Genomic DNA, 13,186 nt, shown 5'->3' on the forward strand with positions numbered 1-13,186 from the left:
CCAAGACTAATATTGATGATCTCCCTGATGTTGTACTAGGTGAAATCGTTTCTCGGTTTCCTCACAATAAGATGGTTTTTCAATGCAAATGTGTGTGCACTCGTTGGTCGTCTCTCATTTCTGATGAAGAATTCCGTTGCTGTACGTTTTCTATGGCACCAAAGTCGCCGGAACGGAAATCTGGCGCCCAATGGACGTACCCTTATCTACAGGGATGCAAAAGTCAAGAGCGAATTTGTAATCTTGCCAGAGCTTGAGGTTCCCACATTCAAAACACACAACTTCTCTTTGCGTTTCGTCCCTTGTTTTGAAGATCCAGAGTACATAGAAGCAGATGATGATGAGGAGCCAATAGTCGTAGGCATGCATAATGACTTAGTTTTGTGCTGTGCAACCATGTCGTTTCAACGCGATTACTACATTTGCAATCCATACACCAAGCAATATGTCCAAATTCCTCCCAGCCCTCAATGCCACAAGGATGTAAGAGTAAACCGGTTTCATTTGCGACCCCTATTATAACGAAGAAGTTGATCGAAAACAAGAGCGTATCATCCAAGTTGACGCTGATTTTAGGTTTGCCATTGTGCGAATAATTCCACCACTTTCCGATCAGTATTTCAGTGCATCTGAATTTGACGTTGAGATCTTCTCTTTAGATGGACACATTCAGTCGTAAAAAGTCCTCGTGACTTTTGCTTGGATAGTATAGATCGCAGTGGATCGAGGCCTTGCTTATAAGGGAATGTTGTATTGGTGGAGTGCTAATGATGGCTTCATTATTGGATTGGATCCCTACAACTTCTCTTCCAAAAACAATAATTATCCAGCATATTTTTCACTCGATCGCTGCACCAGGGCCAGAAACAGTTTTAATTTTAGGAGGATTTTTTCCTACTCAAGTGTTTGCCAAAGAGACGTCTGCGATTCTGTCACAATGAGCATGCCGTTGCATTTCCCAGTTTAAGTGTTTGGGAGTTGAAAGATGATGAGGGTGTTAGTATAAGTGAGCTGTGTGTGAGTTGTGTAAAACAACAAACATGTTACTCATGGTGCTAGAACAGCTAGGATTCATCATTAATGATAGTGCTAATGTTCAAATCAATTCTTATAAATAGCTAGACTTGTATCAAATCAAAAATATCAATATCAAGCAGTATAATTATCTCATTCAAGTGAGGGAGGCCACAAATGGCGTAGCTTGACAGGCAAAATTTCTCTGAGCCGAATGCTTGGAGTTCCACCAGATCTTGAGCTTAAATGGGGAAGCTACTTGATGAACTCAATTGTGGTGTTAGCTTTCGTTCCAAGTAATGACGATGTTTTATATCTACAATTGCTTGATCGCATATAGTGTCTTGCAACATTCGTCAAAGGAAGTACAAGGAGATAGACTAGATTAACCATTAAGAATCCATATAATAGTGCAGTTCGTTTTGGGAGAGCTTCCTTCCCATTTGTGCTCCCAAAGTGGCCAGCACCTGTTCCTAAACTCAAATAGCTGTACCAGATCAGTTATCAGGAAATGTAGAAAACCTTATGAAGAGGACGTTACATAGAAACCTTGATGTATATATGCATTGTTAGAGTTTGTTCGCATGTGATATAAGTTCATCATAACCTGTGGTTAAGAAATCGGTAATCTACTATGCAACTGGAGCACATAGAAATACAATCACTCGTACATACTCTTAACTCTCCATTATGTTCGACATAAGTTACATTTGAAATTAAGTATATGTCTCTTATCTCTTATATGAAAATCAATTTTATCAAACTAATATCACATGATTGACGACGTAATATTATCTTAATAGCATTTTATTCGAAGACATGGTGCTGTAGTCTTAATATTTTATAAAAGAGAAAACAAGAGCTTGACAAGTGGCAATTAGTTTCAGTTGCCTTCTGTATGACCACTGAACATTTCTAGAAGGAGCTCAACACTTCTCTTCCATCATGGAAAAATCCCCATTTTCATCTATCTAAAACCAAAACCCTCTACAAATTTCCACCCCCATCCTATTTCCCATTTCCTTCTCCCAATCTCCGAAATTCGCGGCTCCAACGATGTCGGCGTACTGGTGGAAGACCTTCCACGACAACGAGGACCGGCCGGAGAAGCCTCGCCGGTACGGCCTCACCGAAATGCGAGGCCCCAGTCCCTCTCTCTTCGCCCAAAACGTCCTTCAGGTACTCAAATCAACCCGATCTTTATCTTTATTGCTAATTATAGAGTTTAATACGATTGATTTAAGTGATTAAGTTGAAATTGAGTGAAATTTTAGTTACAATATCTTTGTTTTTAGGGATTAGGGTTTTGGTACAAGCAATTAATCCTTGGTGTTTGTTTTATAGGATGTTCTTGAGTCAATGGGGGACGTTGTGGATGGGATGAAGTTTGCTGGAGGCTCATATAGCTTGATGCCCAAGTCGTTTGTTAAAGAAGTGATTGATGTGGCTCACAAGCATGATGTGTATGTAAGCAGTGGGGATTGGGCTGAGGATTTGCTCCGAAAAGGCCCGTCGGCTTTTAAAGAGTATGTGGAGGTGAGTTTTTGGATCAGTGCTGAAAAAACAATGTATTGTTTTGTTAGGGGAGTTGGTTTGGTTGTTTAAGGCTGTGTGTTTGTTTTTTTAGGAATGTAAGAGCTTGGGATTTGACACAGTTGAGCTGAATGTGGGGTCTCTCGGAGTGCCTGAGGATATGCTTCTGAGACTTGTGCGGTTGATTAAGAGCGGTGGACTGAGAGTGAAGCCTCTGTTTGCGGTTAAGGTTAACAAGTCTGACATTCCTGTTGGTGATAGAGCATTTGGAGCTTATGTCGTGCCGCGGCCAAGGTAGACTGGTATGATATGCGCTCTTTCCTGAAACAGTTTTCGATCTTTTTTGGTGATTGTTTGGTTTCTGTTTCCAGAATAGCTAACTTTCGATATGCATCTTTCTATGCTGGTCACATGCATTATATCTATCACCTTCTGAGGTGTCGGATAAAAAGAGATCAGGTTCATTTATCAACTCAACCTTTATAGCACTGGGACGTTTACTGATTTAGGTAACTAAAGTGTGTAGGTTCTTTGAGAAATTAGTGTTAATTGGGTTAGCGGACATGTTTGATGTGTGTAATTCAGTGAATCTGCAGGATTGTTGTGAGTTCAAACTTAGGTACTGACCAAAAATGACTGATCTTTTACCTGCATATTTACCAGAGAACAGAAGAGAACTTGGTGGAATTTTCTTTTTTGTTGGGGACGATTAATAATTTGAGCATTAGAACATACAGAAAGTAAATCGAGAAACTTGCCACTTACCTATCTTTCAGATTTCAGACCTACGTATCAATGTTTCTTCTTTCTTCATATAAGTATATAACCATGAGAGGTGTACGTAAGCATGGGATTCAATGCGGTGAAAGGGAAGAAAATGGGGCTCAATGTGGAATAATTGAATAACCGAAGAACAAATGTAGAATTGCTGTTGATAAGAAAAGGGGTTTGCTAACTATTAGTATTCCTTTGGAGGCCAGCAAAACATATCAGAGGGCTAGAATCTGTGGTCATGTATCTATCATGATTTTTGTGGTACAATATTTGTTCACAGTATAACATGGTCTGCGTGAACTCTCTGCATGCTTTTCTTATTGGTAGTGATTGTTGTTTCTTGCATTCCACGTTTCTCAATACTGTTTTCTGACTTTGATAATGAAATTTTAAGTTGACGAAATTCTATATTGAGGATGTTCTGATCCAAGCTGGAGAGTTGGCACAAATGTATATTAATAAAATTCTATACCTTATGACATGAGCATTGCTTTAATTGTTTTCTGCAGAGTTTGTTGAAGATGTTGATCTACTGATTAGAAGGGCTGAGAGATGCTTAGAAGCTGGGGCTGACATGATAATGATTGATGCTAATGATGTCTGTAAACAAGCTGCTTCGATACGGGCGGACATAATTGCAAAGGTCATCGGGCGCCTTGGTGTCGAGAAGACCATGTTTGAAGCATCGAGTCCAAGAACCTCAGAGTGGTTCATCCAGCATTATGGTCCAAGGGTAAAACTTACTTTTAACATTCGTTGTCATTTATAATTTCTCTTTCATATACCATTTTCTCATTTATATGTTGTGCTGAATTTCAGGTAAATCTATTTGTGGATCACTCTCAAGTGATGGACCTGGAGTGCCTCCGGGGACGTAACTTAGGTGGAAACCAGGCATCTATGTTGAGCTCTTCAGTCTTTCTGTTATAAACTCTGTGATCAGTGATCAACCTGAAAACAGGAGAATGTGACCATAACATGTGCGTCTGTGTTTGGGTGTCCCTTGTTGTATCTGTAGTCCTGTTGCCTTGTGTGTTTGTGCTGGTGATGTTATTCATTTTATTTTTCTTCACTTTAGAGTTTGTATTCATCCTAAAGTCTGTACTCTGTAACATTAATAAATCTTCTTCACTGTCACAGTGCAATCAAGTTCCCTTCAAATTTGAATACCATATATAGGGCTCAGACTTCTGTTCTGCCTTCATATTTTTCTTCCATTCGACTGGGATAGGTCCTACATCACCCATGACCTCAGTATTAGCATCAAGACTGAGTAAAACCAGACTAGATTCTCTATTATTTAATTTCCTTCTCAAAACTGGAAAACTTTCATAATTGGTAAGTTAACATAAACGAAATTACTTCGAACGGTTATCCTTGTCGATCTAGGTATAATGTCATTCTTATATTGTTGGCTCTATTTAATAGGTTGGTTACAAGGGCTGAGACCGCGCAACACAATCTCCTGCAAAATAATGGTATCTTGTACCCCGCTTCTGAAAATTTTAGACAAGTTGCTTCACGGTAAAGGCATTACCGTGAGAAGGCGGCGCCTCCGAGCACAGGCATATAGTAAAAGATGCCATGAGGGTGCTCGTAAAGGCAGTGAAAACAAATCCACAAGGTCAAGTTACGTTCCCACATACTCATCGGCCGGTAACAAATACTCCGGACCAAGTAATGTTCCGTCGGAGTGCATTGATGATACGATACGCTACTTCCATGGTAGTCCTCGTTCTAGTAGTGATGATGATATAGTGCTAGAAGTGCAATATCTAGAAGACCGCTACCGAAATCAGGAAAAAGAAGATCGTCGTCGTCCACATCTCACTGAACTATATGGAGATGAAAGGGAAGCAGTAGTACACGATTGCCAGCAAGGGCTGAAGAACCAAGGCGCCTTGAAGATCAGGAGGGTGTTTGAAGTTCAGAATACACCGAAGAACTGTCGTGAGTTCGAAGAATACAGACGATTGGTGATGGAAAAAGCTAGGAATGCACCACCTTCCGAGGCTGATATAAACTTCTCCTGGTCTGAAGAGGAAAACAAACCAGGGGCGTGAACGCCTAACGAACCAGCATATTGCGGGGCTAATGGGAATGAGCTTCAAATGTACTATGGCACAACTGTGTCATGCTCACTTGGCAGCAAGTTGAATAGTTCTAGTTCTACGATAGAGTTATGCAATTCTGATCAATGTCGTTTATGCTCGAATCTCGAACAGGGGTTGGGGCAGGCAGTGACTACCTCCACGGCTGTAGCGGCCAAGCTCAAGGACAAGCATGCAAAGTACTTACGCCAAGGGGAGAAGAAGGCAGTTATAGTGTGCACTGTGCAGAGTGATTGCTGGGAAGATTAATAAGTCGAGGGTGTGCTCTCAGCGGAAGGTTGCCCCTACTTTGGATCAGGATCTTGATCAGTTTAGTACAGTGGCTATGAACGACCATGATCTATACATACAAAATTCCAGAGCAATTCTACCTTGCTTTGTGGTGATTTACGAAGGCAATTAAAAGAAGAGTTTCTCAGTTTTGTTTACTTCTTAGATACATAGCTAGCACTCTTATTTCTTTTCTGATTAGAAAGCCATGAATGGCTAAACTCAGTTGCATTAATATCTTTGTTTTTCTTTTGTATTTTACGTGATTGGTTGCCACAATTTGAAAATTGAAAAATGTTCTTTCTATTTTGAGGAAGAAATTTCTATGTACGTATATGTATATAGATAGTTTTAGATTTTAGATACAAGGATCTCTTCCATCTTCCAATGTACGGAACACGTACATAACAAACTGTTAGAGAGCGTATCACACGTGATGCACGAGGTTTAGCTGAGCAGCTAACCCGTAAAATCTCACCTAACTCAAATAATTAAGCATTGGGGAGGACATGTTTCAGCTAAAACCAAAGGACTTGGGGACCCGAAAACAGAAGTCACTCTGTCTCATGCTTAATTCTAGCTTCATTGAAAGTCTTTCCCATCGGCTTTGCACAAAATAATTACTCAATTAAGTGGGAACTTAGATGCAAAGATTCTAAATGTAGCTACTCCCACATTATTTCAATAGGATCCCTATTGAAATAATCCATATAAAACTAAGGTAGTTTGTTTAAATCATACTAGTCATCAACAGAGGTGGATCCATGATCTAAGAGTAAGGTAGACTAATTCATGTGTATGTTTTTTGGCGAAACCAAATATTGTTTTCGTAACATTTATGCACATGTCAAAGTGCATGAGAGGAGAGATCGATAATGACATGATAGTTCAACACATCGTCAATGACTATAATTATTCTCATTAAACCCTAGAGATTGAAAATGGTAGTAATTGGTGCCAGGTACATATATATGTACGTATCATTTTAACTATTATATATATATAGTATTACTAAAAGCCAAAATGAACAAAGAAAAAGGGGAGTCTCTTAGGTGGGGATTAACATCCTTAGCCAACTCAACTGATGTACCATCACACATGTAATGCACATATAAATTTTGAAATACTATCAAGATTTCTATCTGGGGGGCTGCAGTCTAGTTTGACTACTGAACAGATCCACCCCAGGTCATCAACACACTTGATGGGCGTGAATTACCTCCCACATCTTATATAGTGGCTTGGAAGTTACCTACAAAATAAAAGATTATTTTAAAAAAATTTAATTTATGTTTTAGTTTTGTTATTTACCTTTCTATCTCTTGAACATTAAATAAATTTTCAAATTAACATATGATGAATGAACTAATAAGTATTTTCACACCCATTTTGGTTGAGAAAATGAGTTTTGGTTATAAGACTAGATTCAGAATGCCTGAATGACTTTCTTTGGCCCGAGGGTTGAGGCTTGATTTTTTAAATACTAATTTGATAAGTTAATTCATATAAATATTTGTGAGGAAATCAAATGAGATTCTCTCCCCTTTTTCTTATTACAAAATGCGCAACGCATTGTTAATTGATTTAACCTGTTTTTAGTTTTTTTTTTAAGAAAAAGTACTTTGTTACGGTGTTTATATTGGGTTTGTATCATAACCATTGTCTAAAGCTTAAATCCAATAGTAAGCATTATATAACGTAAAGGGAAAACAGTATGATGTACCACTTAATGATTTGTTTAGCTAACATTTTAAGTAATTAGTTGCCTAGTCACTACTAGTTCGTAATTTCAATTTTAAGACAAATGTCTAATGTAAGGAGTTGACGACTTCTTAACGAACTTTTACTAAATTGATAAGCAGAGAATGAACAGAGTTCATCAACATTCAATTTGACATGGGTTGAATTCTAGTATTAGCTTATTTGAGAGAGTTGGTGCTTCACGTGCTCACCTTATTCTCAGAGTAATGAAAGACTTGAGCAACAACCTTCTTCTTCTATATAGTAAGTGCTTACACTTCTTCACTGATACACCACACTCATACACGAGTTCCTGCCTACCTCTTCTGCTTGTTATCTATTCCAAGTCCACTGTCCACTGTCACTTAGCTTCCATCAAATTTAAGGTCAAAGCAGCAGAAGAATAGTTTAAGCCATGGCCACCACGGAACCCATCATCGCAAAAAAGACTGCTTGTGTGATCGGCGGCACCGGCTTCGTGGCGTCTCTGCTGATCAAGCTCTTGCTGGAGAAGGGCTATGCCGTCAGAACCACTGCTAGAGACCCTGGTCAGAATTATATCTTGTACCTTCTTCTAATCTTCTTCCTAGCTAATTTCTTGAAACCTAACCCTATTTTTGCTTGGCTTGGAAAATGATAAGTACTAGTAATATTTTCGTGTTTATAATTTCTGATCATCATGTGCTCGACCACTTGATTCCTTGAAAAAAATGTATAATGTTGTTGTCGATCACCAAGAAAGATACAACAGTAGCCAGAATTTTAGTACTGAGAGTACAATGTTTACTATTAAAGTGTGTATACTTATGGTGGTGTGAAATGTGAACTGTCTTTTAATTTTGTACATTTTCCCACAGATAATCTGAAAAAGATCTCGCACCTCACAGCACTCCAAGAGTTAGGAGACCTAACAATTTTTCGTGGTGACTTAACCGATGAAGGGAGCTTCGATGCTGCTATAGCAGGATCTGATCTTGTTTTCCATGTTGCCACACCAGTCCACTTTGGCTCTCCGGATCCAGAGGTACATATTCGTAGGAATTGCTTAGCTAAAACTAGCATTTGGTATGTTTTGGCTTCAGCTTAATAAGAATGTACTTTTTTCATTTTTCCCTTTATACAGAATGACATGATCAAGCCAGGAATCCAAGGAGTACTAAATGTCATGAAATCATGTGTGAAAGCCAAATCAGTTAAGCGAGTCGTTTTGACATCATCAGCAGCTGCAGTAACTGTCAATACTCTTACTGGAACAGGCTTGATCGCAGACGAAAATGATTGGTCTGATGTTGAATTCTTGACCACTGCCAAGCCACCTACTTGGGTAAATCACCAAAATTGTTGTAGTTTACAAGAGTATATGTCTTGTTTTATTGAAATGAGATAATACGCGACCTATATTGAGATAAATGAATCAGGTGACTAAACAAAAGCTTTTCCCCTCAACATTGCAGGGGTATCCTGTTTCAAAGGTACTAGCTGAGAAGACAGCTTGGAAATTTGCTGAAGAAAACAGCATTGATCTCATCACTGTGATTCCTTCTCTCATGGCTGGTGCTTCTCTCACTCCAGACATCCCCAGCAGTATAGGCCTCGCCACAGCTTTAATTACAGGTATCGAACCACAAGCTAGAATTTGTAGTCCATTGCTTGAGGCCCGGTAGCTATAGCTAAATATGTTGAGGTATTTGGATCGCGGCATTCTAATGCTCCATCTGACTCTTAACAGGAAATGAATTTCTCATAAATGGCTTGAAAGGCATGCAAATGCTCTCAGGTTCAATATCCATTTCACATGTGGAGGACGTCTGCCGAGCTCATATATTTTTGGCAGAGAAAGAATCTGCTTCTGGCAGGTACATATGCTGTGCTGAAAATAGTAGTGTTCCCGAGGTTGCAAAGTTCCTCAGCAAAAGATATCCAGACTACAAAATCCCAACTGAGTAAGTCCTCTATTCAAGGGGAATGGCCCTTTTAACACAATGACTGAACTTGCAGACAACTTGTACAGCACTTCATTTAGTTACTGCACAATCCGACAGTTATAGCCCTTCTGCAATGCAGGTTTGGAGATTTTCCATCCAAGGCCAAGACCATACTCTCTTCAGAAAAGCTTAAGAAGGAAGGGTTCACTTTCAAGTATGGGATCGAAGATATATACGACCAAGCTGTGGAGTACTTGAAAGTTAAGGGGGTGCTACAGAACTAGAACTAGAAACTGGTGGTTTCAGTTGTTTAATTATGATCCTGCTTGCATGGATCATATGTGTACTCGGCTTTTATCTAGCTATGCTCTTTCCTTTCTAATGCTACTAGATAATAGCATCATAAGATTTTTTTAGCATGGTGTACCTGAATCTTCCTAATTGATAATAAAATGTTTGATCAGTAAGAATCGGAAAAAACAAATAACATGCTCAGCTTTGTACTCTTTGCTCAGTTATAAGAAAAGCACAAGTTTTTGATTCCAACAACACAATGTAGCAATATACTAAGAACAAAGAGATCTACTGACTGAATCGAATTAAATGAGCCTCAACGTTTCAATCTGAATCCCATTCCCATGAAATACTCAGAGGGATGGGTAAAAGTGAAAAGTAAAGATTGATATACAAGTTCAATTCTTCACTGTATGACTTTGCTGTCTACTTTCTCTCCTCAGCGTTCAATTAAGTGATCCTGCTTCTCAATCAGCTCTATTTCAATGTAAGTTTCTCCAGCTGCTGTAGTTGGGATTTGCTGGCATTTCCTTGTAGTACGTCTCTCTATCAAAATGCCTTATAATGTCTGCACTATGTCCCTCATAGAAGGCCGCTTTTTGGAGACGTTACCAACACATTTGTAAGCAAGATCAGCAACCTGAGCTAGTTCTTGTACATCAATTTCTCCATTTAGACGAAGATCCACAATCTCTTCCCACGCAAGTGAATCTGCTGCATCCATTGTGGCCTACTCATCACCATGGAAATCATATAACGTGAGTGTTCATGCTTCATCATCACTAATTGGAGACTTGGAGTGAAAATCAAGGTCAACAATCATATACAAGGTATATTTTACAAAAAAAGCAGTGAAGATCCGCTCGACTTACATAGTCCACATATTCCATAAGACCTTGCTGTGGATTCTTGCCTGTAATTAGCTCAAAGAGCAGCACTCCAAAACTATAAACATCACATTTCTTGGTAAAGATTCTTGTAAGCACATACTCGGGATCAACATATCCCAAAGTTCCCCTTATATCAGATGAACGTGATTTAAACTTATCATGTCTTGAAAGCCCAAAATCAGCAACCTGATCGCAATGTGACGATAGTTCATAGTTAAGCTCTTACTAGTAAGAATTACTGACCAGAGGGTGATAATAGAGATACTACCAGAAATAGGAGACGATTTTAGATAAGCAGTAAGAAGAAATCTCAGAAACTAAAACTGTTCCATTTGTTTCACTTTGAAGAAGGAATGGACATGAAAACTATGTAACAGTCCACATTCCTAGTTTTGATGCATGAGCCATGTGGGCATTAGAATTCAGAACTATATAACAAAATCCTTGTAGTAGACAAACAATCGTGTAGCGTGAAATTAACTGAAGGTTTAGTAGTATTCAACTTCAAGTGAATCTATTTCGTTTTATAATACCAGAACTTTCTTATCTCAGGGTGATACAATATTTCAACAACACACAATGACACAAATAACAAAAGAGCACATAAGTACCTTGGCCTTCATTGACTGGTCCAACAGTATGTTCGAAGACTTGATGTCACGGTGCACAACAGGAGGAACAGCCTGCAATATGGAAGGAGAGTGAAGCTGGATGAGTAGAAACTTAAAATCAGGCATCTTAACCTGGAAACTAGCTAGCTCGAAAGCCTACCCCATAATGTAGGTATTCCAATCCCCTTGCAACATCAAGAGCTATTGCAACCCTCAAATCCCAGCTCAATGGCACCTGATTATCAGCTGCATTTCCAAGCAAACTATGAAAACTGTAGTACACTACTACATATAAAAGGAGCAAAGAAATTTGTCGCAAAGTGGTAGTATGCAAATTTGTTTTGGTATCATCAGATATCCTGAACTTTACTATCATTTTATCGTGAGCTCGATCGATCTAGCTGCCACCTCTGAGCTGCTTCGCAGTTAATGTGCACATCCCTTCTAACAATACGGCACTCGTTTGGCACACCAGGACACATAAAGACCATAAACAGGCACAGATTCACCAATGGAAAGTTCCATGGCCGGTCACCGCTTTGGTAAGCTGCGTTCAACTATGAGATCGAGCAATGAAGATGCTTACCATGTAAATGTAAATCAAGACTCCCGTTGCTCATGTACTTATAAAGAAGCATAAGCTACTCCATTTCTGCTGTATATCCCATCAAGTTCACTACGTTGTTGTGGTGTAACCTTGCCAGTTGCCAGTAACAAAACCTGTCTCCAAACTAATAAGATTTACTCACAAAACACACACACTAACAAACCACATACCCAGTCAATTTATAATTATTACCTCAACTAAAAACTCATGCCGGCCTTGCCTGGAATCAGAAGCAAGAACTTTCACCGCAAAAGTGTCGCCGGAGCTCATTTGGGCCTTGTAAACAGGCCCAAACTCCCCGTGCCCAACAGTCGTCGTGAAGTCACACGTCGCTCATATCTCTGCCAAAACCCCAATCAACAAACATATACCTTATACGTTGTTGTCAAAAAAAAAAGACATACCTTATACGTATGTGTATGTGAATAATTTACAATTATATACATACCCGTATGAATACTTGGGTATGCCACAAGTGGAGACGACACTTTTTTTCTTGAGCGCCTCGAGCCACATCGACATATTGCTAAACTCCGAACTTCGCAACGAGTCATGGCCGAGGTTGGACTCCGACTCGGCAGCGCTAGCGGCTATGATCCTCCGCGACGCGGACACAGTACTTGTCCCCGTCGTTCGGCATTTGCGCCTGACGAGAGCTCTGATTACTACCAACACTGCCAATTAGAACCCAATAACGGAGCCTATCAGCATTCCCCATGCAACTGCCAACCCTTCCATAACTTCCGACTAATCACGGCGGCGCGTGGGGTCCTTTCGCAATCAACCAGACACAGTTGTCCCCCTCCTTGATTCTTGGGCAAAACCAAATTCCCTGATTAAATATCTTTTTATCTTTTATCATAAGACTCTACATCCGGTGGTGAATTGGTTATATATGCACTTAGTTATGCTTAATTGCCGTTGGATTTGAATCCAAATATATGGAAAAATGATGAGACAGTTGGAATGGAATGAACTTATTTGCTAGTTCATATTGTAGATACGCAAATCTGACAATAAGAGAAAGATTATTTCCTCTATATATCAACAAAACGGAAACATTGTATGAGGAAATGACAAGAGTGGCACTCTACAAGACATTCATGCACATTGATTTTCTTCCTAATTATCTTGTATTTATTTTTTGAAGTTTAATTTTGGTTCAGTCGTGTTATAAGAAGAGTTCAGACGTTCGGTTGTCACTCTTTGAAGACTTTTCTAATCTAGGTGCACCAAATCGTTTTGAGAATGTATATGTATTTTTCACATTTGAATACATATACAATTTAGTCTAAATTTTAAATCGTAAAGAGGTAACTCTTATATTCAATCGTTGATATTTGCTTGCCGTATAATATTACCTTGATTTGGACGTAAATTAAGTATGGCCCTGTTATTAGTCTTATGTATGACTTGT

At 39.2% G+C, this 13,186-nt stretch overlaps 2 protein-coding genes and 1 pseudogene across 2 annotated transcripts; 2 read left to right on the top strand and 1 right to left on the bottom strand.

Moving 5' to 3' along the window:
- Positions 1–1,964: 1,964 nt before the first annotated feature.
- On the top strand, positions 1,965–4,513 carry LOC126788221 (protein HEAT-STRESS-ASSOCIATED 32). Its single transcript, XM_050514193.1, is given in 5 exon segments — positions 1,965–2,193; positions 2,359–2,550; positions 2,642–2,849; positions 3,831–4,054; positions 4,141–4,513. Coding segments are annotated over 5 exon segments (858 nt in total). The 5' UTR covers positions 1,965–2,070; the 3' UTR covers positions 4,252–4,513.
- Positions 4,514–7,720: 3,207 nt separating this feature from the next.
- Positions 7,721–9,837, top strand: LOC126786175 (anthocyanidin reductase ((2S)-flavan-3-ol-forming)). Its single transcript, XM_050511923.1, has 6 exons — positions 7,721–7,990; positions 8,300–8,466; positions 8,566–8,766; positions 8,897–9,056; positions 9,172–9,385; positions 9,507–9,837. Exons 1-6 carry the CDS (start codon positions 7,858–7,860, stop codon positions 9,649–9,651), a joined length of 1,020 nt encoding a protein of 339 aa, XP_050367880.1. The 5' UTR covers positions 7,721–7,857; the 3' UTR covers positions 9,652–9,837.
- Positions 9,838–10,100: 263 nt separating this feature from the next.
- LOC126788557 (calcium/calmodulin-regulated receptor-like kinase 1) lies at positions 10,101–12,507 on the bottom strand (annotated as a pseudogene).
- Between the last annotated feature and the right edge of the window lie 679 nt (positions 12,508–13,186).

Source organism: Argentina anserina, chromosome 3, assembly GCF_933775445.1.
Source record: "Argentina anserina chromosome 3, drPotAnse1.1, whole genome shotgun sequence".
Taxonomy (NCBI): Eukaryota; Viridiplantae; Streptophyta; class Magnoliopsida; order Rosales; family Rosaceae; genus Argentina; species Argentina anserina.

Bases quoted from the DNA above. Each gene is read 5' to 3' on its own strand.
- LOC126786175 (XM_050511923.1), top strand. From the start codon at position 7,858: ATGGCCACCACGGAACCCATCATCGCAAAAAAGACTGCTTGTGTGATC. The intron at 7,991-8,299 runs GTCAGAATTATA...ATTTTCCCACAG, and splicing joins AACCACTGCTAGAGACCCTG to ATAATCTGAAAAAGATCTCG. The intron at 9,057-9,171 runs GTATCGAACCAC...GACTCTTAACAG, and splicing joins CGCCACAGCTTTAATTACAG to GAAATGAATTTCTCATAAAT.